This window comes from Cucurbita maxima, unplaced genomic scaffold (assembly GCF_002738345.1).
Source record: "Cucurbita maxima cultivar Rimu unplaced genomic scaffold, Cmax_1.0 Cma_Scf00032, whole genome shotgun sequence".
Classification (NCBI taxonomy): Eukaryota; Viridiplantae; Streptophyta; class Magnoliopsida; order Cucurbitales; family Cucurbitaceae; genus Cucurbita; species Cucurbita maxima.
This window is the reverse complement of record NW_019272048.1, coordinates 1,486,160-1,513,187: the sequence shown is the minus strand read 5'-3', so window position 1 is coordinate 1,513,187 and position 27,028 is coordinate 1,486,160. Positions and strand designations below refer to the sequence as shown.

The window sequence follows — 27,028 nt, the reverse complement described above, 5'->3', positions numbered from 1 at the left end:
TTTTTTTTTTTTTTTTTTTTTTTTTTTTTTTTTTTTTTTTTTTTTTTTTTTTTTTTTTTTTTTTTTGTCGGCTCAAAAACAACGCAAAATTTTACTTACTCTTAAAATTATTGCAAAAAATTAATAATATTTGATATTTATGAGAGGTTAGAAATGGGTTATAAATTGACAGCAGAAATTCAAAACCCTTATCTTCTCCAATCTCCATTGCTCAATTTTCCTCTCAGACCCCTTCGTTGTATTTGCTGTTTTCCTTGTTGCTAAACGTTGATCTGACTTCTGATTCCTGTACAGTTCTAGGGCTTAGTTCATTCGAAATTTGGGATCGCAATGATTACCTCGTCGCCGGCTAATTCTTCCATTTCTACCACACCGGTTGCCGGAAGATGTACCACTAATGCCGCAATGTCTCTTGACGATTTTCGCTTCCCCGCCAATTTAGTTTCCCTACAAGAGCGCAAGGACGAGGCCATGAGCGGTTAGTTTCCTTTTGATCCACCTTCTTATCTCTTGGTTGTTCCAGCGATGTTCTTAAACTTCGGCATCTAATTCTGATTTTCCTGCTTCCTTAGGTATAAAATTTCTTTCAAGATCGTGTGTTTGTTTAATGGTTACTTCAACTCCAAAACAATCTTGTTGATGTTTCTACTTTTGTTCTTGTAAATCAGTTCGTGTTGTTTTGTGCCATTTAGATTTCTTTAGGCCTTGATTTGATTGCTGGGGAACTGATTAACTGACGAAAATGCTATGTTCTTCCACCAGTATACGACGAGAAACATGTAGTCGTCGGTGGACATAGATATACATACTAACTAAAAATTTAAGGGATGGGGAAATAAGAACAAGGCTAGAAAATTTGAAAATACTTTTTTGAGTTTACGACATGGTAAGAGGTGTTGGATGATGAAAGTCCCACATCGGCTAATTTAGGAAATGATCATGGGTTTATAATCAAGAAATACTCTCTCCATTGGTATGAGACCATTTGGGGAAGCCCAAAGCAACGCCATGAGAGCTTATGCTCAAAGTGGACAATATCATACCATTGTGGAGAGTCATGTTCATCTAACAAGAGGATCCAATTTCGTTCTTAGCCTCTGGCTTACTCTGTCATGAATGATGCGGCTTCTAACTAGAATTTCAGAGAAGTGAGTGAATTTTTTAGTTGGTACTTGGTCGTTTAAAACATCATTGAAGACCAAAATCTAACTAGTCTTTAATGTAGTGAGTAACCAGATTGTTGTTGAGGATTCTTGGGAGAGGAGTCCCACATCGGCTAATTAAAGGGTTGATCGTGGGTTTATAAGTAAGAAATACTATCACCATTGATATGAGGCCTTTTGGGGAAGCCCAAAGCAAAGCCACGAGAGCTTATGCTCAAAGTGGACAATATCATACCATTGTGAAGAGTCGTTATTCCTAACAATGGTCTCCCTCCCCCGGACAAAAGTAAATGATTTTATGTGCCCTAATGGAGTTTTTCTTTTATAAATTTCACCTTCATTTAGTATGCAGTAGCGTGAATTTACATAAAGAGTTAAGAGGGAGATGATCCGTTCTTATTCTTTCTCAATTTGTGAAACATTTCCAGGTAAAATATAATATAGATCTTCTGTTGAAATGTTTTGATGTTTCCCACTTGTGTTATATTTGGGCGTTTGTTGATTAAGAGGGGTAGTGGATAAGAATTTTAATTGAACATTATAATGTCTTTTTGCTATGCATTTTGGTTAATGAATGAAGCACTTCCTCTTGTAGTGAGTAAGGTTTGAATTTTCTGTGCGTTGCAGCTCTTAAATCTAATATAATGGCTGCACTGAACAAGGAGGTCAAATCCCTGGATGATGATAACTGGATGTTTGAAGGTCCTCGCTCTCGTATCAACCTTACGTCACGACAAGGTCAACTATTCAACTAGATCTGACTTCCTCATTCTGCATTCTGCACTCTTATTTAACCTTCCTCCCCCTTGTTTGTCCACCGATGTATGTGATGCATACCGATGTAACAGTATAACCCTTGTATGCATCTTGACATGTGTGAGCATAGTCTGTCCTTTGAATTACATATGAAAAGAAGCAAATGCATATGCTTTAAGATCTCACATTGGTGGAGGAGAACGAAGCATTCTTTATAAAGGTGTGGAAACCTCTCCCTAGTGGACACATTTTAAAAACTTTCAGGGGAAGCCGGTAAGGGAAAGCCCAAAGAGGACAATATTGGCTAGTGGTGGGCTTGGGCTGTTACAAATAGTATAAGAGCCAGACATCAGATGATATGTCAGTGAGGAGATTGAGCCCTGAAGGGGGTGGACATGAGGCGGTGTGCTAGCAAGGACACTAAGTCCCGAAAGGTGGTAAATTGGGGGGTTCCACATCGATTGGAGAAGGGAACGAGTGCCTGTGAGAACGTTAGGTCTAGAAGGGGGTGGATTGTAAGATCCCACATCGGTTGGAGATGAGAACGAAACATTTTTTATAAGGGTGTGAAAATCTCTCCTGAGTGGACTTAGCATTCTTTATAAGGGTGTGGAAATCTCTCCTTAGTGGACTTGTTTTAAAAAGCTTGAGGGGAAACCCGAAAGGGAAGCCTAAAGAGGAAAATATTTGCTAGCGGTGAGCTTGGGCTGTTACAAATAGTATCAGAGCCAGACACCGAACGATGTGCCAGCGAGGAGGTTGAGCCTCGAAGGGGGGGTGTATACAAGGCAGTGTGCCAGTAAGGACGTTGGACCCCAAAGGGGGTGGATTGTAAGATCTCACATCAGTTGGAGAGAAGAACGAAACATTCTTTATAAGGGTGTAAGAACTTCTCTCTAGTGGACGCGTTTTCAAAACCTTAAGGGGGAAAGTCCAAAGAGGACAATATCTGCTAGCGGTGAGCTTGAGCTGTTACACATGCACATGCTATTGACTTGGAATGATTTGAGATCTTTCCTCGATGTTGTGTGTAAGAGTGTGTGCATTGACTTGGAATGATTTGAGATCTTTCCTCGATCTTGTGTGTAAGAGCTCTAGTGATGGATGTTTAGTTTTCAGTTGTTGATTACTTCTACTTTCCTTTGCAACCAGTTGAATGCAGCAATTGAGTTCAATGTTGTTTATGCAACTATTGCCATATATGCTTGACTACTCTACTTTTGCGCTTTCAAGGTGCTAATTGCCATGCAATTCCATATCAGGTGGTCATTTCCTCAAAAAGACTGAAGAGAAAACAAGATAATGGGCCAGCTTGATCATAATCTCAGTAGAGTTCTTCGGCCTCATTCCCACAATCCAATCAAGTAATCCTTCTATTCTATTTGTAATTTTTCTTTAGCTGTTAAAGGGTTTGCAAATGCTTGTCCAAATCAAACCTTGCTTGACATGTTAGGCCGTTTTTCTAATTATTTTTAAAAAGTTTATAGATCGAAAACATATATTTTGAAAGTTTAGAGGTTCGACAAAAAAGGTTGATATCTTGGTCGACTGCACATAAAATCGAGGTTTGAACACAAATTGAGGCACAAACCTCCTCCTCTGGTTTTCCATTCGAATATGTGATGTATTTATATGAAGAGTTCGACCTATGACGCTTGAGTCGAGGTTTTGAGCTTTAAATTAAATTAACCCTATAATCCTTTGAGTGCCTTTGAATTTATCCAATTTCGATTATACCTCTTAGTCTCTAAGTCGGAATAATAATCTTAAAAGCTAAAAAACTAGACTCATAAAGAATCAAATTAAAACAACTATATTATCTCTTTCATCTTATATCAGATTTCACCTAATACGTCATATTTTGAAAATAAATTTTCTTATAGAACTAAATAATTTAGCTTTCATGTCCGAGTGTTAAAGATTTAGAGAGAAAAATGTCGTGACACGAAAGAAGTGAAATTTCTTAAGGAAAAATATTAGGTCGGTTCTTTAAAATAAAATTTTCAAAAAAAATAAAAAGGGTAAAAATGAAGAAAACAAAACTTGCCGAACACAAATTGGAGGACCCAATTATCATCTTGGCTTCCTTGTGTGTATTAACCATTCTTTCTTCCATGAATTTAGCTTTTTCCATTTGTTGAATGGTTCAAATTTTATATCTAACATTATTTTGATATGCTTTTAGGTTTACCCATCATAAGTCAACTAAAACAAAACAAAACATTGAATACGTCATACAATATTTGATCTCAAAACCACAAGATGATGAGAAAAGTATTTCGTATATCATAAAATCAAAGAAAGTATTTCATATATCTCATAAAATCAAAGAACTTTCTTCATTTTAGAGACATGAGATCTTCAACATATCGATACAAAATTTTATGTGCCCACTAATAATTATTAGATATAAATTTGAAGTTCTTTTGTGGCGATTTAATCCAATAATTTCTTCTAGTAATTTTTTAAAAAAGATTAATTTTTTTTAGTGATATATACCAAACTCAAATTTGGCTCTTAATAGTCAAATTATATTATCAAAAGAAATTTAAAATATGGGATCGATTTCAATTATACCCAAAAATTTTAAAATATGAGATCAAAACTCGATCATAACAAAAATAAATAGAAAATATCGTAGAAACGAATAATAAAACGGGGCTAAGTCCCCATCTCCCAAAATTTCCAAAATTTCAATTTTTGAAAGGGTAGCCATCAAGAAAAATTGGTGAGGTATGAGATTAAATTAAACGGCACAGCAGATGCCACAAATTATAAATAGGCAATAGACGGAGGGCCTAAAGATAAATAGGCAATAGACGGAGGGCCTAAAGATAAATAGGTAATAGATAGAGGGCCTAAAAGTAAATTTGATAGGAAGAAAGAACCTGACTCCCGCAGCTACGCCAGTATTTTCCAACTGGCGTATTGGCCCTTCTCCCAATTCTGTAACGGTCCGATTCGGAAAATCGAAAATAGCAGTAAATATACTCCAGCTGGATTCCATTTTCATATCCGCCGCGCCGGCGCCGGCAGTTCACGTGAACTATCGGTGCTTCAGTAACTGGTTCTGTTTTCTGATCAACTATTCTTTGTTTAGATTAAGATTATAGTATCTAATCGGAAGTTACAGAAGTGCCGCCAGCGCAGAGGCGAACAAAAAAACTTGGAAAACTAAAAGAAAGTGGAATAAAAACGATTTAATCCGGCGGAGTATTTGATGTACAGAAGCACACGCGGCGGCGAGTGAAGCCGTACGGCGAAAACGAGGTCAGTGAGATTTTACCGGAAGTTCAGATGATCGGAAATGCGGAGTTTAGAAATCCGCGAGTTTCCTAGGAGAGCGAGATTTAAGAGAGGATGATTTTTCGATCTCTTCTAGTTTACGGAAACTCTGAATCGCCAGAATGTTGCCTTGCTTCGGCACAATAAGTTCGTCTCCATCGGCTTTGATTTCTGCTACTTAAAACACCAAATCCAAAGGTTCAATTTCAGAAACTACACAGAGAATGCCTCAATTAGCAAAATCCTCAACTACATTATACCTAATTGTTCAGAAGGACGCTTGAATCTATGAAACTGAGCCAAATCTGAAAAATCGAAACAGAATATCAACCTAGACGATCGATTAGATTGAAACAAACAGAATATCAACCTAGACGATCGATTAGATTGAAACTAGAGCGAAATAAGGAGCGATTGAAGGTACCTGACTGCGAAGGAGTGTGCGAGCAGATGTAAAGGATGAGGAAGCAGATAATGGTAAGGATAGGGATGGCGTGAACGAGGTTCTCCTGCCGCGGAGGAGAAGGCGATGGAAATGAGAATCGGAAAGATTTAGAGACTTTATCGTCGTCTTGTCCGTCGTAGATGACAATTGAGGAAGAAGATGGAGAGTGTTTCTTGCGCTTTTGATCGTCGGCCGGAAGTCCATCGGATTTGGCTCCGGCGCCATGGCCGTGGAGCTTGGAAACTGGTGAGCCTAGAGATTGCCTTTGCATTGTAGAGAGAGAGAGAGAGAGAGGTAGAGAGAGAAAGGCGATGTTTGCTTACTACCGTGATAACATTTTGTCTTTGTTTTCCATATTTTTTCCATTTGGCTCTCGTGATGTTTAATTTTAACGTGAGATTAGGTCCATATTTTATTTTTTAATTTTTTTTAAACTTTTAATAATTTAATATATATTTGAATTTTTTTTTAAAAAAATCTAAAAAATACATTTTGAATCGAAACTATTTTATTTAAAAAAAACTTTTGAATTTTTTTTTTATTAAAAAATATTATTATGAGTACTATTTTTTTAAAATATCTTAAAGTTTTTGAAAGTAACATTAATACTTTTTTACTTTATAAAAAAAAATAATTTTTTTTAAACGAAATTAGGTAATCATATTTTTTTAGAAATATTTGAAATATTTATATAGTTTTTTTAGAAAAATAAATAAATTTTATCTTAAAATGTTTAATTTCATTAATTTAAACCTCAAATTTAAATAAACTTATTTGTTATTTAAAAAAATTATAATAGACGCGTAAAAATATTTTTTTTTTTAATGCCCATTCTACTCGATCCATCGAATTTGAGTAGAAAGCAAGTTTATTTGAGATAAAAATTAATACGAAAATTACGTTCGAGAGCTATGTTTATGCTTTTCATGATAGTGGTCACTCGATCTAAAATGCCTTAGTGATTTTTTATATTTATTTTCAATAAATATAATTTATCGTAGAGTAATGTGCGAGAAATCTTTATAACAGTGACGGTATACAAAAATTTAACCGAGAATATAAATTGATATTTCAATTGAAAATTTGAAATTTAAGATAACAACGTTAAAATGGATAAAGCTAATAAAATTTAAAATAAAAAAGATTAAGATATTTCAATAAATAAGACATCAATTATCATTTTGAAAAGAGACCGTAGCTCAATAAATAAGACATCAATTATCATTTTAAATTCACTGAAATGAGCCTAGATTAACAATAATTAATATTTTTTTTTTTCTCAATATTGGATATTCAAATATCTAAACTCCCACTTATTGAATAAAATAATTATCGTTATATAAAATAAAAATAAAATTAAAAAAATGTCCTCCATATAATTAATTTTTTTAATTATTTTTATTGGGCTTTTATTTTAAAGCCCATTTTGACCAGGCTCAAGGCCCAAACCAGAATTTCAATAAAACCAAAGAAGAGAAAAGGAAGATAAACAGAGCGAGGGAAAATGGTGTTATGGGAGATTGCACTGGCAACAGCCTATTTCTTGGGACTCAAGCGAACATTTAAGCTCGTTTTGAAGACTCAGCGGCGTCTTGTTTCCCCTAACCACCCTCGGATTCGTCGATTTCTTCACCGGTATTGTCCCCTTCTTTCTTATGTTCTTCGTATTTTCTTAATCTGAATGCTTCTGAATGCTTCTGTGCATTGTCTCGTTCAGCGCCTTTATTTTCCCCTTGATTCTGTAGGATTTGAATTGAAGTCGTTATTTGATTAGTATGTGATGGATATCTCAATGTCTTGTTTCGATGATGAAAGTTCTTCGATAGCTTTTTGTTGAAAAAATCTGGAAGTTGAGGATGTTAGTGATATTGCATTAGACTTCCATAACTATTGATCTGGATTTTGGAATGTTCATTCACAAATCAAGGATATGTGTCCTTGTGAAACATGATTTTGGGCTTAATATGCTAAACTTTCCATCGTTAATACTCTATCTTCTTGCTTTGCACCTACAGAATCCAGCCCTTCGCATTAAACAAAATGTGAGATCCCACTTCGGTTGGGGGAGAATGAAGCATTCTTTATAAAGGTGTGGAAATCTCTCCCTAACAGACTTGTTTTAAAAATCTTGAAGGGAATCCCAAAAGGGAAGACCCAAAGAGGACAATATGTGCTAGCGGTGGGCTTAGGCTATTACAAATGGTATTAGAGCCAGACACCGGGCGATGTGCCAATGAGGAGGTTGAGCCTCGAAGGGGGATGGACACGAGGCGGTGTGCCAATAAGGACGTTCGGCCTCGAAGGGGGTGGGTTGGAGGATCCCACATCAATTGGAGAATAGAACGAGTACTAGCAAGGACGCTGGGCCCCGAAAGGGGTGGATTGTGTGATCCCACATCGATTGGGGAGGAGAACAAAACATTATTTATAAGGGTGTGGAAACCTCTCTCTAGCAAACACGTTTTAAAAACTTGAGGGGATGCCTGAAAGGGAAAGCCCAAAGAGGACAATATCTGCTAGCGGTGGGTTGAGCCCCAAAGGGGGTTGGACACAAGGCGTTGTGCCAATAAGGACGTTGGGTCCCGAAGGGAGTTGATTGGGGTCCCACATCAATTGGAGAATGGAAAGAGTGCCAGCGAGGACACTGGGCCCCAAAGAGGAGTGGATTGTGAGATCCCACATCGGTTGGGGAGGAGAACGAACAAAGCATTCTTTATAAGTGTGTGGAAACCTTTCTCTAGCAGATGCGTTTTAAAAAACTTGAAGGGAAGCTCGAAAGGGAAAGCCCAAAGAGAACAATATCTACTAGCGGTGGGTTTAGGCCGTTCACTAATTATTATATGTTTTCTTTATGGTTACTGGATTGAAGCCTTTACATTTGCATAGTAGCATTCTGGTGGAATAGTTGGACTTATTTATTGTACTGTATGGAAGATATACATGGTCTTAGATGTAGAAATTTTCACATGGGTCTTCATTTTCTCTGTAGAGTGTAGGTAATTGGGTGATTAAGTTCGTGAAGTTTCAACCTGATAACTGTTGACTGTTCGTACCTGATGTTAACAATTCACCTCCCTTGGGGGCCACATCCTCGCTGGCACACGGCCTGGTGCCTAGCTCTGATACCATTTGTAACAGCCCAAGTCCACCGCTAGCAGATATTGTCTTCTTTAGGCTTTTTCTTTTCGATTTTTCCTTAAGGTTTTAAAACGCATTTGTTAGGGAGAGATTTTCATATTCTTACAAGAAATGCTTCCTTCCACTCTCAAACCAACGTGGGATCTCACAATCTACCTCCCTTGAAGGGTCCAATGCCCTCGTCGGCACACCACCCAACGCTTGGCTCTAATGCCATTTGTAACAGTTCAAGCTCATCGTTATTGGATATCGTTTTCTTTGGGCTTTCCCTTTTGAATTTCTTCAAGGTTTTTTAATGTATCTGTTAGGGAGAGGTTTTCACACACTTATAATCTTCAACCGATGTGGAATCTCACACCTTCCCTACTCTCTAGAGGACTCTAAATATTTTAATTTGTTGCCTAACATAAAAGGGTTTGCTTCCCAAATTTTGGAGACGTCTTCAAACATGTCGAGTCCCTTCCACCGGGGCATATTTTGGGGTTGTTAGTGGTCTTCTTTTCCTTCACAGTTTTCTAATGCTAAATTTGTTATTTAGAACAATGTCTAGAATATGGAACAAATTGCTGCAGTGAATCCGATTCTTTCCTATTGAGTGATGCAATGCCAAGCATTTCACTTCTCACTTCTGTGAGATCCTACATTGGTTGGGGAGGAGAACGAAACACCCTTTATAAGGGTGTGGAAATCTTTCCCTAGCAGACGCGTTTTAAAAATCTTGAGGGGTAGCCCGAAAGGGAAAGCCCAAAGAGGACAATATGTGCTAGCGTTGGACAATGGGCTATTACAAATGGTATCAAAGCCAGGGCAGTGTGCCAGCGAGGACGCTGAGCCTCGAAGGGGGGTGTGGATTGTGAGATGTCACATCGATTTAAGAGGGGAACGAGTGCCAGCGAGGATGCTGGGTTTCGAAGGGGGTGGATTGTGAGATCCCACATCGATTGGAGAGCAGAATGAGTGCAAACGAGGCTGCTGGGCCTAGAAGGAGGTGGATTTTGAGATCCCACATCGATTGAAGAGTGGAACGAGTGCAAACGAGTATGCTGGGTTCAGAAGGGGGGTGGATTCTGAGAACCCACATCGTTTGGAAAGGGGAACGAAACATTTTTTATAAGGGTATGGAAACCCTCTCTAGTGGACGTGTTTTAAAAACCTTGAGAGGAACCCCAAAAGGAAAACCTCAGAGAGGACAATATTTGTTAGGGGTGAGTTTAGGTGGTTCTCTATAAACTCACCAAAACTCCCGGATTAATTCCTTTATCTTTGCTGCTAGTCTGAACTGGTTTTTTTTCTTTAACTGCTCGTATGCACGTTTTCCTTACTGCAGACGAACACGAGCCATATTCGACGTTACTCTGAAAGCTCACCGGACCATTCAGCATCGAGACATAAAAGTTGGTATGCATGTTAGCAGCTGGATTTCGCAATGGCTTAATCGAATGAAACCGTCTGCTGGGATTCATCAACATCCCAGTGGCACTAACACAGGCATGAAAATGATAAAGCAGGTTTCCAACTCGTACATGAAACATCGAGCCAGCACTCGAGCAGCGATCGGTCAGAAAGTCGATAAATATCTATCATTTACCTCATCAGTACACAGATGGCCTAAGGCATTCCCTACCATTGCAATGATCACGAGGCAACGAAAGCCTGCTGGGACTATGAATCAACACAGACAATTTAGCATTTGTAGCTCTGAAGGAATGAAAACAAATTACAGAAGAGGACGTTTCGAGCATGGTATTCGAGACGATATTAAGCAATGGATGATCAGATAGTATTCATTTTCTTCTTGTTTTAAAATGTTTGGAACATGCTCTTGGAAGCCATGCCTTTGCTTATGAATAAATCCCAAAGGTAGTGTTTACATTTTAGGCCGCTAGCAGATACATAGCAAGATATTACAATCTTCATATCATTATATCGAATTTTTGCATTTTTTTTCACGAATACATTAGAGTTGTGAGATCACATTCTTTATGGCCGTCGTAGTGTTCACACTACCTGTGTGGAGAGAAAATCCAAATTTTTACCGACTACAAGAGTTTAAAATAGTTCTCCACCCAAAAAAAGTTAAACAGGAGACAAAGAAGGTAGTTAAAATTGGCGAAAGATTATGAGTATATATCCAGTAACTTCTTAGAAAAGTAAACTTGGTCAGAAAGACGACTCATTCGTCAAAGATTTCGAGCAAGCCCATATAGTTGTAGTGACCGAGGGAGTCATAGCACAACTGGCTCGACTCACAATACAACTCACGCTTAAATAGAGAATCATTGACTCCCAACAAGAGGACTCTAACCTCGAGAAAATCCTTTTTCCTGATAATAGAAGAGCCTTTTTCCTGACCATAGAAGAACTTTTCCTAAAAGAGAAAGTTTAAGAGACAATATCTGCTTGCAGTTACAATAGTTCATCAATATTGAAACTAAGTTCACAATTTAAACATGCCGAGACTGACTAAGACATTATTCATCAAGAAATCTCGAGTTGGAATTTGGTAAGGATTTGTATAATTTATTTATATATATATTTATTTATTTATTTATTGTAGTTAAATTGATGGTTTTGTGTGATAAATTATTAATTATATTATTAAATACAAACTTTTAAGACATGAATTTTGCCATAAAGTTATAGGGTTTGTTGAGATTGGTTTAAAGTATAATATATTCCCATGAGATTGAATTTGGCATCAACCAATATAGTTTTCACATTCAATATACTTCATTTAAGTTCTGGATAATAATAATTAATAATAATAATAATAATTTTAAACTAAATAATTTATATCCAATTTCATTAATTGATTTTGTAAAAGTATTATAAATAAAATAAAAAGTCAACTCCCCTATAGTTGACTTCTTTAGGCTCTAAGGTGTTCCTTCCTTAACATACTTATGGTTCACTTAAAGATAAGATTTAATTTTTTTTTTTAAATGTAAATTAGAAACAAAACTTTAAAACCTTTTAATTATTTTTTAATCTTAACAAAAAAAAAAAAAAATGCGGGCAATGGTATTTTTTTCGTTCAAATACTCTATAACTTTTTAAATTTGTGTCTTATAGATTATTAAATTTAAATATATATATATATATTTTCGTGACTTTTCTAAAATATCAAATAGATTAATAACCTATTAGACATAAAAAAAAATTTATCTAAACTTTAAAAAAAAAATTTAGGGATATATTCCATATTTTTTAAAGTTTAAAACAAATATGACAATGATTAAACTATAATGCTTCTACTTGAGAGAGGAATGGACGTGAGATCTCATCATCCACCCGCTTGGGAGCCAGAGTACTCAATGACGCACTGTCCAGTGTCAGCTTTGATACCATTTGTAATAGTCAAAGCCCACTGCTAACATATATTGTTCGTTTTGGCCCGTTACGTATCGCCGTCAGTTCCACAGTTTTAAAACGTGTCTACTAGAAAGAAATTCCCACACCCTTTTAAAAAATGCGTCGTTCTCCTATCTAATCAGCGTAAGATCTCACATTATAAATTTGGCCTATATGGTTTTAAAAGTTAAAATTTGATCGTGATGATTTGATAAAACTCTTATAAATAGTCCCTACGATATGAATATATTCAATTTTATCCGAATGATTTGAATACCTATTCAAATCTTTTTTAAAAAATCATTAATCCAATAGATACAAACTTGAATATTGTCTTATTAAACGATAAATTCATTGATTTTTTAAAAATATAAATACTAAACATACTTTGAAACTGTCGGTATTTTTTAAAGTTGAAATACCTATTAAACACAAAATACAAAATTCGTGAAAATTTAGAGGCTAAACTCATAGCTTAATCGATAGTTTCTCAGTCGATAAACTAATTTGGTTTGGTTCTTGAATTGTCCTCGAGATTAGGGTTTTGTTCGAGTTTAAGGTGTAGTTTAATGAAACTAAAACTCGCCCGAGAAAAAAAGGATTAAAAAAATGTTGGAACAAAAATGAGATAAACAATGAGGTTTGTACCATAGAATTTAATGGCAAAGTTGAAGTGATAAATGATGGTAGCTTGAGTTGGTTTTTGACCAAATAGTAAATCCCATAAATTTGTATGCAGAAAATGGCGCGTTATAATTATTATTTCTGCTCACAGTTTTATTATTTTTTTTGTACCAAACCAATTTCTCCTCTGCACCATATTATTATTTGCTTTTCATAATTCATGGGTCCCCAATCACCATAATTCAAAATTTTGTGGCTCGGAACGTCTCCCGATTCGAGAAAATAGAGGGTTGTGTTCATACACAATAGATCAAGTCGATAGACACGTTGTCTACGTCATACAAGATTAGGGTAAAAATGTCTTTTTCTTTTTTTTTTTTTGTTCTTGATTCAACTTTTTCCAGTTCGAGAAAATTAGGGTTTGTGTTCGTAGAAAACGGATCGGGTCGGTAGGTCTGTTGCCTGCATCGTACAAAACTATGGTAGAAATGTTACGATTTTTTTGTCGTTGATTTAACTTTTCTAAGTTCGAGAAAATTGAAGTTTGTGTTTGTAGAAAACGGATCAAGTCGATAGGCCTATTGTGTGCATCATACAAAATTAGGGTAAAATGTTACTTTTTTTTTTTTTTTTCCTTGATTGAACTTTTTCGAGTTTGAGAAAATTGAAGTTTGTGTTTGTAGAAAACGGATCAGGTCGATAGGCCCGTTGCTTGCGTCATACAAAATGGTCTACTTGGAGCTCTCGATTCCGTGACCATCGTCCATTGCCCGTTGCTTGCGTCATGACGCAAGCAACAGATTTTGACTTCCATGACCATCGTCCTACTGTCTTAATCGACCAATACCGTTTGTGGGATCTAGGTTAGCGTGCAGTTAGGCATTGCAACCCGGCTTCCAGTTCATCTCGCATCGCCAGTTCTGCTTACCAAAAATGGTCCACTTGGAGCTCTCGATTCCGTGGCATGGCTCAACAAAGCAGCCATGTCGTTCTACCTATTTAAAGTTTGAGAATAGGTTGAGGGCGTTGCACCCCTGATGCCTCTAATCATTGGCTTTACCCAATAGAACTCGCACGCGAGCTCCAACTATCTTGAGGGAAACTTTGGAGGGAACTAGCTACTAGACTGTTCGATTAGTCTTTCGCCCATATACCCAAGTCAGACGAACGATTTGCACGTCAGTATCGTTGTGGGCCTCCACGAGAGTTTCCTCTGGCTTCGCCCCGCTCAGGCATAGTTCACCATCTTTCGGGTCTTGACAGGCATGCTCACACTCGAACCCTTCTCAAAAGATCAAGGTCGGTCGGTGGTGCAACACACAAAAGGATCCCATCAGTCAGCTTCCTTGTGCCTTAAGGTTTACTCGCCCGAACACGATCCTTTTGTATGTTAACTACATTATGTTCAAGGCTACATTAATAACCTTGGAATTTCATACGATTGATAATATTAAATTGTATACGTGCGAGATAGGAATCAAACCTTCACTCTTTCAGATGCTAATTAGTATTTTATTTACTCAGTTGTACTCTGATTATTTTTATTTTTTTTTTTTTGTAATTTTACAATTGTATGGTGGAGATCGAACCATCAACTTTCAAGATGATAACTAGTGTCGTATTCACTCAGCTGTATACTCGAATCGACAACAAAATATTAAATTTGTGTTTCTTTTTTTCTTTTTCGTATCGTAACCCTAATATTTTATGTTCGTTAAATAATTTTATGTTCGATCGACATTATACTCAATAATTAAAGTAAATAAAGCAATTGAGTTGCCCAATGAGGTATGGCCTTGAGGTGCCCCTATAAAATTAATATATGAATGTGATGCCATTATTGCATTTCCATACATGGCAACCATGCACACTTTATTATTATTACATCAAAATCTTTCATATCTTACCATTCCCATGAAACTCTTCTCTTTTCAACCCTTCATTCTTACGATATTCATTAAACCATCGTTTAGAACGGTTCGAACGATCTGAAAAATTCAATCAATGCAATTCAACAATCGTACCATTTGGGTTCAAATGAATTAAATTTTTATGGATTCGGTTTCAGCCTGACTCAACTCTACCCACGAACATCTCGACCATGTTTAGTGAGATTATTTAGGATACCATCTTGTTGTAAGTTCGAATATCACCTCCACATACACATGTGATATAACTTAGGGTTGTTTCTGCTTAGAATATTACATCACGTGTAGTAGTTAGAGTTCGGTTAGAATTATGTCGAGGGAGAATTATTTATTATTATTATTATTATTATTATTTTTGTTAGCTCGACCGGAAATAGAAACACTTAGACTCCCTAATTTTTTTTTTTATTAGAGTATACGTCTTTAACTAGTTTAATTAAGATAATTATTAATTAATATTATTTTTAATTTAGTTGATTATTAAGCAAAAAAAAGAAAAAAAAAAGATTGTTGATCTTTGTTGTTTTGGGCCCGCAGGATCCAAAACAATGGACGGTCCAGATCCTATTAACCTGTTGACTGGTGGATTAATTTCTACCCGTCAAAGCTTTTTAAAGTCAAAGCTATATTTTATCTCTCAATCCACAATCCGGTTACTTGCTATCTCGGTAAATGGTTAATTAACTCGAAAGCCTCCAATTCCAATACGAAATGGAAATTACACTTCACGAACCAATAACAGAGCGCGTGTAGTAAACACAGTCATACGGCGCGTTAAATACAGCAACGTAGAGGTTTGACTTTTCCGTAGTGTAGAGAGAGAAATTAAAATCCATTTAAAAATCGCCACGTGGAAGGTAATAGCCGTAGTAAGAAAGTTGGAGCCGATCCATTTCTGTGAACGTGCATTAAAAACTCGTCGTGGTGATTTTTTTTTTTGTTCAAAAATTAAATTACGAAATTTATTACGGAGAGAGAAAATGATTTTGCTCTGCTTTTGAAAAATCTCAAAATAAATAAATAAAATAAATAAATAAATTATATAAAAATGTTAAAATATTTTTTTTTTTATATTTTAGATTTTTATTCTATTTTATTATTGTACTTTTTGTTGTCTAATAAGAGTCCCTACACTTTCAATAATTTTAAAATATAGACCATAATATTAGTTTATTATTTTAATAATTTTTTTTATTTATAAAAACTATCTTTGAATAATAAAATTTAAAATTTACAATATATATATATATATATATATAAACTAACTTTGGGATTTTCGTTTAGAATTCTAAATATTTTTAATTTCCAAATGATATTAATTTTTTAGTTATTTTTTGAACCATTTATATAATTACCCCAAAAAAAAATGAAATTACACAAATTAAACAATTTTTTAAATTTTTTTTCGACTCTGACATCCCACCTCGATTGGGGAATACAACAAAACCACCACTTGACACAATCGCACTTTTAAAGGCAACGGACTAGCGATTGTGCGGCACTCACTTTCCAATGACAAGTGAGCTAAGCCAATTTGTACTTGCGTCGCCTACGGCCAAGCGACGTATGATCAAGCCTCTAGCCTCGGTTTTAAAAGAAGGTTTTGGTAAACGAGGGTAGAGAGAGATTTAGAAAGAGAGATTTTGGAAAGAGACGTTATATAAGCAAGCAAGAGAGAGATAACAACGGCTTAGCATATATAACCTTGGGTAGGAAGAAGTTGACAACTTTCTTTATAAGGATTGGAAACCCCCCTCTCTACCATATGCGTTTTAAAAAACTTGAGGGTAATGTTGAAAGCAAAAACTTAAAGAGATCAACTTCTCTCTATCCGATAGTTATATACTGTGAGTCGTTGTTGTTGCCTTTTTTATTGTATCATATATATATATATATATATATATATATATATATATATATATATATATATATATATATATATATATATATATAACATCAATTTCAATCTCTCAAATCTTGCTATCAAAACTATTTTTTGAAATCTCTCTCTCGTTTTCTAAAACTTTATTCTTGAACCGGGGCCAGAGGCTCGAGCATACGTTGCCTAGACATATGCGACTCAAGAACGAATTGGGTCAGAGTCTCAAGTATACGTTGCTTGGCTACCTATTTTCTAAAGCTTTATTCTTGAACTGGGTAAGAGGCTCGAACATACGTTGTTTGGCTACCCATTTTCTAAAACTTTCTTTTTGAACTGGGGTCAGAGGCTCGAACATACGTTGTTTAGCCACCCGCTTTCTAAAACTTTTTTCTTGAACCGGGGCCAGAGGCTCGAGCATACGTTGTTTGGCCATAGGCGATGCAATAACGCATTGGGTTACCTCACTTGTTATCGAGAAGTGAGTACCACACAATCGCAAGTCCGCTGCCATCAAAAAGTACAATTGTGAAGCGGTAGGCTTGAACCGTTACAATAACACAAGGAATAACTTTTTGGGACAACTTTTTCAAATTTGTGAGGCCTCAAGATTTACCAAACAAACAAAGCATAAAGCTCTCTCCTTTTTGCAATACGTGAGGTTTTTAGAGAGAGAGAGACAACAAAATTTGTCTTAGTTTTCCATTTGTGGGTCTGAATTTTAACACAACCTTCCTCCTCCTCCTCTTCTTCTTCATCCCAACCTCTTGCTCCGACCACCGCCTCAATCTCCGCCGCCAACCACCGCCAAAAGCAAGAACAATCTTCATTTGGTGGAATTTCCTTGGTGGGTTAGAAAAAACACTAAAGAAAACAGCTAAAGTTGGTAGCTTTATTACAATATCTTTGCATGCCAAGCTTCTAAACACAAAACTCCCTCTTTTCCCAACAGATCTTTGAATCAATTATGACCAAAACGTTCTAATAATCTCTTTTTCAGGTCAGTGTGGTGTAACTCCAAGAATGTATGGAGATTGCCAAGTGATATCAAGCAATATGGGAACAAACATAAACCCTAATTTCAATTTCATCTCCAATTTCCAACACTTTTCTTCCATATTGCCTGTAAGTTCTTAATTTTTTATTCTTCGTTCTTCATTTTTTTGGTTGAAATTATTATGGGTTTTGAATGTTTGCAGAAGGAGGAAAATGGGGTATTGAGAGGGAAAGAAGATATGGAAAGTGGGTCTGGAAGTGAGCAGCTTGTTGAAGAACATCAAGGAATAATTGAAATGGATAGCAATAATGATAATGTTCTTCACCAAAATTTGAAGAAGAAACGCTATCATAGGCATACTGCTCGTCAGATCCAAGAAATGGAGGCGTAAATTTCTTGGTTTTTGTTTTTTTTTCTGTGTTTTTTCCTTTGAAGATTTATGTTTCAAAAGGGTTTGATTTTGTTTGTTTGGTTTTGGTAGTTTGTTTAAGGAATGTCCACACCCTGATGACAAGCAGAGGCTTAAACTTAGCCAAGAACTCGGACTCAAACCTCGTCAAGTTAAGTTTTGGTTCCAAAATAGAAGAACCCAGATGAAGGTTTGTGTTTTTTTTTTTTTTGTTGTGTTCAAAAATTCGTTCTAAACTGACTCTAAACGTTGAGTTTTACAAACCCGTTTTATATTTCATCTTGATTTGGCTTTAAACCTCGCTAAGTGAAGTTTTGGCTCCAAAATCGAAGTACCCAGAAGAAGGTTTGTGTTTTTTTTTTTTAATTATTCAAAAAGTTGTTCTAAAACGGACTCTAAACTTCAAGTTTTACAAACCCTTTCTATATTTCACTTTGATTTGGCTTTCAACCTCGTCCAGTCAAGTTTTAGCTCCAAAATCGAAGAACCCAGATGAAGGTTCGTGTTTTTTAAGTATTTAGAGAGACATTCCAACCACTCTAAACGCCAAAATTTACAAACCCATTTTGTATTTCACCTCGATTTGGCCTCAAACCTCACCATGTTGGGCTCCAAAATCGAAGAACCCAGATGAAGGTTCGTATTTTTGAAGTATTTAAAAAGTCATTTCAAACCGACTCAAGAGAGTCAAATTTTACAAACCCATGATCGTGTTTTTTTAAGTATTCAGAAAGACATTCCAAACACTCTAAACGTCAAATTCTACAAACCCACTTTGTATTTTACCTTAACTTGGCCTCAAACTTCACCAAACTTAGTTTTTGTTCCAAAATCGACGAACCCAGATGAAGGTTCGGTTTTTTTAGTATTTAAAAAGTAATTCCAAGCCGATATTTCACCTTGATTCTTGAGAAAAAAAAAAAAAAAAGAAGAAGAAGAGTATTTTGCTGATTCCTTCCATTTAAGACCCTTGAAACCCTAAAACTGTGAACCCATAATGATCTTTACAAGCTACCATGGCTATCTTCTTTCTTTTAACAGTCTGTCCGCCATTAAAGTGACCTTGTGGTTGCAGTATTAAAAAGCCCTAACTACTCAAATGTCTGTGTTTCCCAATGGCATTACAAATTAAATGCTTTCCCTTTAACTTTTACCGCTGTTTTAAATCAGCTTAGTAAGTGAATTAGTGACGTAATTAGGGTTTCTTTTTGGTAATCAATTAATTAGAGACTTAATCTTGGTTTAATTTGTTTGACAGGCACAACACGACAGAGCTGATAATGTGATACTTCGAGCTGAAAATGAAACCTTAAAAAATGAGAATTATAGACTGCAAACTGCCCTAAGAAACATCATATGCCCTAGCTGTGGAGGGCAGGGTATCCTTGGGGAACCCAGCTTGGATGAACAGCAGCTTCGTCTCGAGAATGCTAGGCTTCGAGATCAGGTAAATCAATTAGGTCAAATTATAAGTTGATTCGTCTGTGAATCTTCGAGTTTGTGTCTCATGATTCGTCCTAAAATTTTAAAAAGTGTCTAATGAGACCTTAAAGTCCAAATTAAGGTGAGATTTGTGAATTTTCGAGTAACTTTTGAACTCTTTTATAGGTCAAATTATAAGTTCATCAGCTTGTGAATTTTCGAGTTTGTGTCTCGTGATTTGTCCTAAAATTTTAAAAAGTGTCTAATGAGACCTTAAAGGCCAAATCCAGGTGAGATTTGCGAATTTTCAAGCAACTTTTGAACACTTTTAATTAGGTCAAATTATAAGTTTATTAGTCCATGAATTTTCGAGTTTGTGCCTCGTGATTCGTCCTAAAAATTTAAAAAAGTGTCTAATAAGCCATTGATCTTGTAGATTTGTGTCTATTTGATATTTGAACTTTTAATTTTGTTGTTAACAGTTGGAACAAGTTTGCTCGTTGACCACAAGATACACTGGTCGCCCAATTGAAGGGATGCCCATGCAACCATCTTTGGATTTGGACATGAATATATACTCGAGGCAATACACGGAGGCCATGGTTTCGTCCTCCGACATGATGTCGATGCCCTCGATGCTCCCGCCTGAGGCTGCCCACTTCTCGAAGGGCGACCTATTAATTGATGAGGAAAAGACACTGGCAATGGACCTGGCTGTGTCGTCCATAGCTGAACTTGTTAAGATGTGTCGCTCGACTGAGCCTCTTTGGGTTCGAGATAGCGAGAGCGGTAAGGACATTCTAAATGTCGAAGAGCATGCTAGGATGTTTCCATGGCCATTGAACCTCAAGCAACACTTGATCAATGAGTTTAGGACCGAAGCCACTCGTGACAATGCCGTTGTTATAATGAATAGCATTAATCTTGTCGACGCCTTTCTTGATGCCGTAAGTTCCCATTTCTAAGCTTTTGTTTTGAAATTCAATAGCTATGCATCTAGCTCTCCGTTCCTCGTTCTACTATAGTTGGATTCCGTTATTCGTTGACCCGATCCAACTTGAAAATTTGACTAATCTTTTTGAATTGGGATTTTTTTTTAGAACAAATGGATGGAATTATTTCCTTCAATTGTGGCCAAAGCAAGAACTATTCAAGTCATTTCATCAAGTGTTTCAGGCCATGCCAGTGGTTCCCTTCAGCTGGTAATATAATCTAAACCCTAAATTTCCAATTCCATCTCTAAAACTAAGAATTTTTCTTCCTTTCCTTTAGATGTATGCAGAACTTCAAGCCCTTTCTCCGCTTGTTCCGACGAGAGAAGCTCACTTTCTCCGATGCTGCCAACAGAACATCGACGAAGGAAGCTGGGCCATCGTCGATTTCCCAATCGACACCTTTCACGACAGCCTTCAGCACTCGTTTCCGAGATACAGAAGAAAGCCCTCTGGTTGCATTATTCAAGACATGCCCAATGGATACTCTAGGGTAAACCCTCCAAACCTCTTCTTTTTAGAGTCTAAGTGCAAAATCTCGGGTTCAAAAAATTACCACTCAACTCAAAAATTCAACTCATGGGTTACGAAAAATTAGTTCAAATTCATTCAGGTGTGAAAACATCATCTAAATTGTTTCTGCTCTCCTCGAACATAGAATCATCAGAAGAGACTGGAACAGTGATATAGCAATTATATTATACGGTTGAACGTATGAGAGAAATTACAAAACATGTTTCGAACCGTACATTCAGATTACGATGGATGGAACGTGTCGAGTGATTATTAATATGTTTGTAGGTTACATGGGTGGAGCATGGAGAGATAGAAGAGAAGCCAATCCATCAAATACTCAATCACTTTGTGCATAGTGGAATGGCTTTTGGGGCACACCGTTGGTTGGCTATCTTACAAAGGCAATGTGAGAGAATTGCAAGCCTCATGGCTAGAAACATCTCTGATCTTGGAGGTTCTAACTCTATTTTATCTCTCTCTTTGAATTTGACCTAATTTTGTGTTAAATTTGTATATTATGGTTTCTTTTGGGATTTGTTTTCAGTAATACCTTCACCGGAAGCTAGACAAAACCTAATGAAACTAGCACAAAGAATGATCAGAACTTTCTCCGTCAACATAAGCACCTCCGGTGGCCAGTCGTGGACGGCGTTATCTGAATCTCCTGACGATACTGTTCGTATAACCACACGAAAAATTATCGAGCCTGGCCAACCTAATGGGGTTATTCTCAGCGCCGTCTCGACCACTTGGATTCCTTATCCTCATTATCGAGTCTTCGATCTTCTTCGAGACGAACGTCGACGATCTCAGGTATTTTGACCCAAATAATTCGTCGAGTCACTATATATTACAGTAGTCTCAGGTATTTTGACCTAAATAATTCATCGAGTCACTATAGATTACGGTTGTCTTAGGTATTTTGACCTAAATAATTCGTCGAGTCGCTATAGATTACGGTAGTCTCAGGTACTTTGACCTAAATAATTCGTCAAGTCGCTATAGATTACGGTAATCTCAGGTACTTTGACCTAAATATTTTGTCGAGTCGCTATAGATTACGGTAGTCTCATGTACTTTGACCTAAATAATTCGTTAAGTCACTATAGATTACGGTAGTCTTAGGTATTTTGACCTAAATAATTCGTCGAGTCGCTATAGATTACGGTAGTCTCTGGTATCTTGACCTAAATAATTTGTAGAGTCGCTATAGATTATGGTAGTCTTGGGTATTTTGACCTAAATATTTCATTGAGTCGCTGTAGATTTCGGTAGTCTCAGGTATTTTGACCTAAATAATTCGTTAACCCGCTATAGATTACGGTAAAATTATAAACGTTTTTGTCGTTTCAGCTAGAGGTTCTTTCAAATGGGAATTCGCTGCATGAAGTTGCTCACATTGCCAATGGCTCTCACCCTGGAAATTGCATCTCTCTTCTTCGTATTAATGTGAGTTTTTCTTATGAAACTTGAAAACCCTAATCTCTGATTTCATCTCTATTGAAACTATTTGAATGTTGCAGGTGGCTAGCAACTCGTCCCAGCACGTCGAGCTAATGCTGCAGGAGAGCTGCACGGACCAGTCCGGCAGCCTCGTCGTCTACACAACAATCGACGTCGATTCAATTCAATTAGCCATGAGTGGAGAAGACCCATCTTGCATTCCTCTCCTCCCCATAGGATTTTCCATTGTCCCTGTCGTCGGGTCTACCATTGACGGACATCCATCACCACCACAAGAAGACAGTGTAGCTAACTCCGGCTGCCTCCTTACCGTCGGCCTGCAAGTTCTAGCCAGCACTATTCCATCAGCAAAGCTCAACCTATCAAGCGTCACTGCCATCAACAACCACCTATGTAACACGGTGCACCAAATCAACGCCGCTCTCGGCAGCCCGGCTAATATCGAGAACGGTAATACCATTGCTGAGCCTAATAATGCACCGGCGCCGGCACCGGCGCCAACACCCAAGCAATAAGCCTTTGCATGGTAGGCAAAGAAACAAGTGAGCTGCCAATTACCCAAAATCTCCCTCCCTCATGCCACCCATGACGTAGATTCCAAGGGTATTTTCGGTAACATGAAAAAGATCTAGGGTTTTTGAGTGGGAGATTGTGGATAATTGGTAGAGAGAGAAGGTAAATTAGTTTAAAAAAAAAAGTGTAATTAATTAAAATTATAGGAGTAGTTTTTGGTGGGTAAATAAGAGAGAGAAATAGGGTAGATTTGATGTGTGGATGTGGATCAGGGTGTAGGGTTATTGTGGAAGTCAAGAACGCACCAGATAAAACCCTTGGTCCCTGACAAGGCTGTCAGAAAGTGGGGCCTTGTCCAGTCAGCAAGGGTGGTGGTTCGGGCATTGACTTCTTCTGCTTAAATTGTGTGTCAGTCAGACGGCGTCGTTTCAGTTGCTTTTCAATTCTTTTTTTTTATTTAGATGAATTATTATGACTCTGAATTTATTGCTTCCCATTAATTGCCTTTCCTCCTTTCTCTTTTCCAAAAAAAAAGAAAATATATTATTATTCAGCCACGTGGATGTCCAGTCATCCGTAGAGAGAAAGCCACGTCACCAATCTCTTAATAAGCTTATGATCGAGACCATATGAAAAATATATCTCAATTTACTCTTTAAATATTTAAAAATAAATACCAGTTTCATAATTTATTTTAAATTTTTTAAAATTTTAAAAACAATTAAAAATACTCTTATATTAAAAAAATTCATTAATACTCTTCCACATTAATTTTTTTTTTACATACGTACAAAATTTATAATAATGAATATCTTATTGATGGAAAAAGAAAAATGAAAACAAATTCTAATAGTTTTTAGTCCATCGGCTAACAAGGGTAACAAGGGTACTGTTGAATTTTTTTTAAAAAAAATTTGAAGTCGAGAGTCAGTTGAGACATGCACCGACCAAGTGCTAGATTGTGCACAACGCAAGTCCTTATAGGGACAACGAGGCAACCAAAATTGAGTGGGGGAGAGTCCGCGAGAATGAGTCGCTCACCTCGAGAAAGTGCTCTAAGAAGTGAGCACCAGTGAATTCCATGAGTCATCCCCTCTTGCCTAATGTATATGACTTCACAGGGTATTTTTGAAATAAAGAATGAGTAACGGTAGGGGTATTAATGAAAATTTAAAAAATTAAAAGGGCATTTTTGTAAATTTAAATGTGTTAGAATGATTAAATTGCAAAATAACATGGGGAATATCCAAAGGTGGGTCTTAATATTGTTGGGTTACATGTGGTAGGGAATGATTGATGTTTATCCATTTGAATGATTTTAAAGGCCATTGGTGGAGTGACACATCCCCTCAATTTAAGGGTAGTCAATGCTAGAAAGGGCAATATATTGCTAAATATATCCCTAAAAAAAGTATGAAAAACCAAATATTTTATCATAATTATAAATTATAGGTAAAAGATATGGTGGTCTCAATGCCATCCATGTGAACTTTCTTTTAACATGTTTTGTAATCAACAACGTAAGAAAGTTGAGGTGTTTGAAAAATTCGTTCATCTAAAAAATCTGATCGACTCAATCTAACTTTTACGGTTTGAGTTGGGTTCGACTAAGTTCAAATAAATGAAAACTTTACGATTTGAGTTGGGTTCGGTTGGGTTCAAATAAATGAAAGCTTTACGGTTTGAGTTGGGTTCGACTGGGTTCTCCTAATATTTCACATGGTTCTTAAATTTTTTTTCGAGAGATCATTCAACATAGAATTGCTTCAAACAAACATATTTAAGTTTGAAGTTCCTAGGATTGAACCACAGAAAAGGCATGTGCACCTTGTTGGTATTAGTAATAATTTTTTAATTCTTTTAGGTCTTTATTAACCATTATATCTTTAGGATCGCTCGCATTCGGATGCTCGGATGTGACATCATCTCGTCCAATCCTTTAAGTATTGAATTATGCATTTGTCAAACGAGAATCGAGTTTGTACAAACCTAAACTCTCTAATAGGGTTTGGATTGTGTTTGTGTAGAAACAAAGGGCTTCCGCTCCTTAGCTAGCTTCTAGGGTTCACAACTAATTCTCTCTTTTCTCGACGCCTTTTACCAACTTCTAAATTTCACTAGAAGACTTGTCAAGTATTTTTGCAGTATGAGTAGGTTCGGTTCAACCTCAATTTCATGTGTTACAAACTAATTCGATTAAGGAAGGACCATTTCGAACTTCGAAAAGTGAGCATTTGTACCGTATAAGTGGAGGATGGAGTTGCTATAAATAGCACTCGATCCATAATTTATTTGTAAATTTTATTTATTATTTTAATTCCATAACTTTGTGTAGTGGGCAAAATGGGTGAGAAGTTACTTGTCAAAATATCGGTAACTTATTTTGTAGGTGACATTTGAAGGGTAGGAGTGAGTAACTTATGAACCATGACCACCAACTTCTTTTAACAAGCATTTGAACCGTTAAAAGTTTATTTTGTGGAGAGACTATAAATACTAATAAATTAGTATGCAAAAAGGCATATTTTTTATGAATGAAATTGAGCTCTCTTATACTTTAAATTTGAGCATCATCTTCATTTCTAAGTTTCAAGCAATTCTTGTGGTAGATTACATCCGAGACGTTCAATCAAGCCTTGATTAAGTTCGATTGTGGAGCGACTCAATTTAAAATAAGGTTCCAAATCTTGCTTTGAGATCTTTGATCTTAAGAGGTAATCTGTAATCTAATTCTAGTATTATCTCTTTGATCCAAAATTTGTATAAAAAAATATTAATTTCTTTTATTAAAGAATTTTTGTTTCAACAAAAGTTTGGATCATTGAGCTGAGGATTAGAATTGTCTTATCAAAAGACGATCTAAAATATTCAAGAACCCCAAAATGATAAAAAATCACCCTGAAAGAAAGTAAGATTCAAATTATCTTGTTATCAAATATCTTAACGCAACAAAACTGGTTTGAAATTCGAATCACTCCACAACCAAGATTGGTTTGAATGATTCTAAATATGTGACCTAAACTATATACAATCGTAGTTTTAGGCTAAAATAAAGCACAAATGCTTTAAGTCTGTCTTACAAGACAACATACATGACTAGATATAGATCTTCCACGGGACAGTTCAAAGAGTTGTATCTTTCGTATTTTATGACTATAATTAACCGTTAATGAAAAGTAAATAAAAAATCTTAAAACTTAAATATATTAATGGAACACCATAAGTCGAGATCTTAATCATCCATCAACAAAATAACGTATACTCTAAATCAACATATGAAAGTATTGAGAGTTAGGACAAGACGTATGTTTTTTTTCTTTTATTTATTTAATTTTTTAGTTGAACGGCGTCCTAACTAAAAATTTGAACCTTCATTTGTAAGGAAAAAATAATTTAGGTATTTATCTATCGAAAAAAATTGAACTATATTCAAGTTGACAACTATCAGATCCCACATCGATTATAGAGAAGAACGAAACATTTCTTATAAACATATGTAAACATCTCTCTAATAGACGTGTTTTAAAATCATGAGACTGTCGTTTATATGTAACGGACTAAAACGATATATTTTTTGTTTAAATTTTAGTAAAGTCCCTATACGTAACCATTTTATATATCTTGATATATTCTTTAGCTTGAAGCTTGAAATCATGTTCTTATTAACATACAAGTGTGTATACTCAAGCTACGTTTCGAGTATGTTTGGTGTCACGATTGCAGTTTCGAGGCAATGAATTTAGCGATTGTACAACGCTTGCTCTAATCCAATGAACAAGTCAACGTGAAAATTAGACTTATAGACATTTCTAACTTATGGTCGAGTCTCGAGCCATGTTTTGAGAGAAAATATTTTAGAAAACATGATCAGGAAAATCGTTGAAAGTAAGCATTGTCAAAGTCAATTGTATTGAAAACATGCAGACAAAAAAAATTACAATACTTGGTCGGGGAAGGTTTGATGACTACTTGATTCCCTATAGTATATTTTGAGGCGATCAAGTCTGACAATCTTAGACATGATTTTGCCGAACGATCATACAAACAAAAAATAGAATAATAAAACAATACAACATGAAATAAAATAAATGTTCAACATGACATTTATATATTTTATGATAAATTTGTTGATTCTCACATATTCAG

At 36.0% G+C, this 27,028-nt stretch overlaps 4 protein-coding genes across 8 annotated transcripts; 3 read left to right on the top strand and 1 right to left on the bottom strand.

Annotated features, from left to right (window-relative positions):
• Positions 1-162: 162 nt before the first annotated feature.
• Positions 163-3,620, top strand: LOC111466897 (protein SAMBA). 2 transcript variants are annotated; one of them, XM_023111583.1, is made up of 3 exons: positions 163-478; positions 1,791-1,901; positions 3,182-3,620. In XM_023111583.1, the coding sequence occupies exons 1-3, from the start codon at positions 331-333 to the stop codon at positions 3,220-3,222; spliced, it is 300 nt and encodes a 99-aa protein (XP_022967351.1). In that variant the 5' UTR covers positions 163-330; the 3' UTR covers positions 3,223-3,620. The 2 variants fall into 2 exon arrangements, with proteins under 2 accessions (XP_022967351.1, XP_022967350.1); XM_023111582.1 differs by having other exon boundaries at positions 3,153-3,620.
• Positions 3,621-4,636: 1,016 nt separating this feature from the next.
• LOC111466893 lies at positions 4,637-5,998 on the bottom strand. Of its 2 annotated transcripts, none has more exons than XM_023111578.1 (3): positions 5,629-5,998; positions 5,465-5,509; positions 4,637-5,378 (listed from the first exon to the last, which is right to left on the bottom strand). In XM_023111578.1, the coding sequence occupies exons 1-3, from the start codon at positions 5,918-5,920 to the stop codon at positions 5,236-5,238; spliced, it is 480 nt and encodes a 159-aa protein (XP_022967346.1). In that variant the 5' UTR covers positions 5,921-5,998; the 3' UTR covers positions 4,637-5,235. The 2 variants fall into 2 exon arrangements, with proteins under 2 accessions (XP_022967346.1, XP_022967347.1); XM_023111579.1 differs by having other exon boundaries at positions 4,637-5,375.
• Positions 5,999-7,145: 1,147 nt separating this feature from the next.
• Positions 7,146-10,694, top strand: LOC111466890. Its single transcript, XM_023111572.1, has 2 exons — positions 7,146-7,284; positions 10,115-10,694. Exons 1-2 carry the CDS (start codon positions 7,154-7,156, stop codon positions 10,566-10,568), a joined length of 585 nt encoding a protein of 194 aa, XP_022967340.1. The 5' UTR covers positions 7,146-7,153; the 3' UTR covers positions 10,569-10,694.
• A 6,485-nt stretch (positions 10,695-17,179) lies between these two features.
• LOC111466800 (homeobox-leucine zipper protein HDG5-like) lies at positions 17,180-23,375 on the top strand. Of its 3 annotated transcripts, none has more exons than XM_023111416.1 (12): positions 17,180-17,416; positions 17,570-17,694; positions 17,769-17,953; positions 18,048-18,165; positions 19,234-19,422; positions 19,880-20,344; positions 20,498-20,599; positions 20,670-20,882; positions 21,191-21,359; positions 21,450-21,718; positions 22,259-22,354; positions 22,429-23,375. In XM_023111416.1, exons 2-12 carry the CDS (start codon positions 17,593-17,595, stop codon positions 22,882-22,884), a joined length of 2,364 nt encoding a protein of 787 aa, XP_022967184.1. In that variant the 5' UTR covers positions 17,180-17,416; positions 17,570-17,592; the 3' UTR covers positions 22,885-23,375. The 3 variants fall into 3 exon arrangements, with proteins under 3 accessions (XP_022967184.1, XP_022967185.1, XP_022967186.1); XM_023111417.1 differs by having other exon boundaries at positions 17,180-17,451; XM_023111418.1 differs by lacking the exons at positions 17,180-17,416; positions 17,570-17,694; positions 17,769-17,953; positions 18,048-18,165 and adding an exon at positions 18,418-18,473.
• The last annotated feature ends 3,653 nt before the right edge of the window (positions 23,376-27,028 follow it).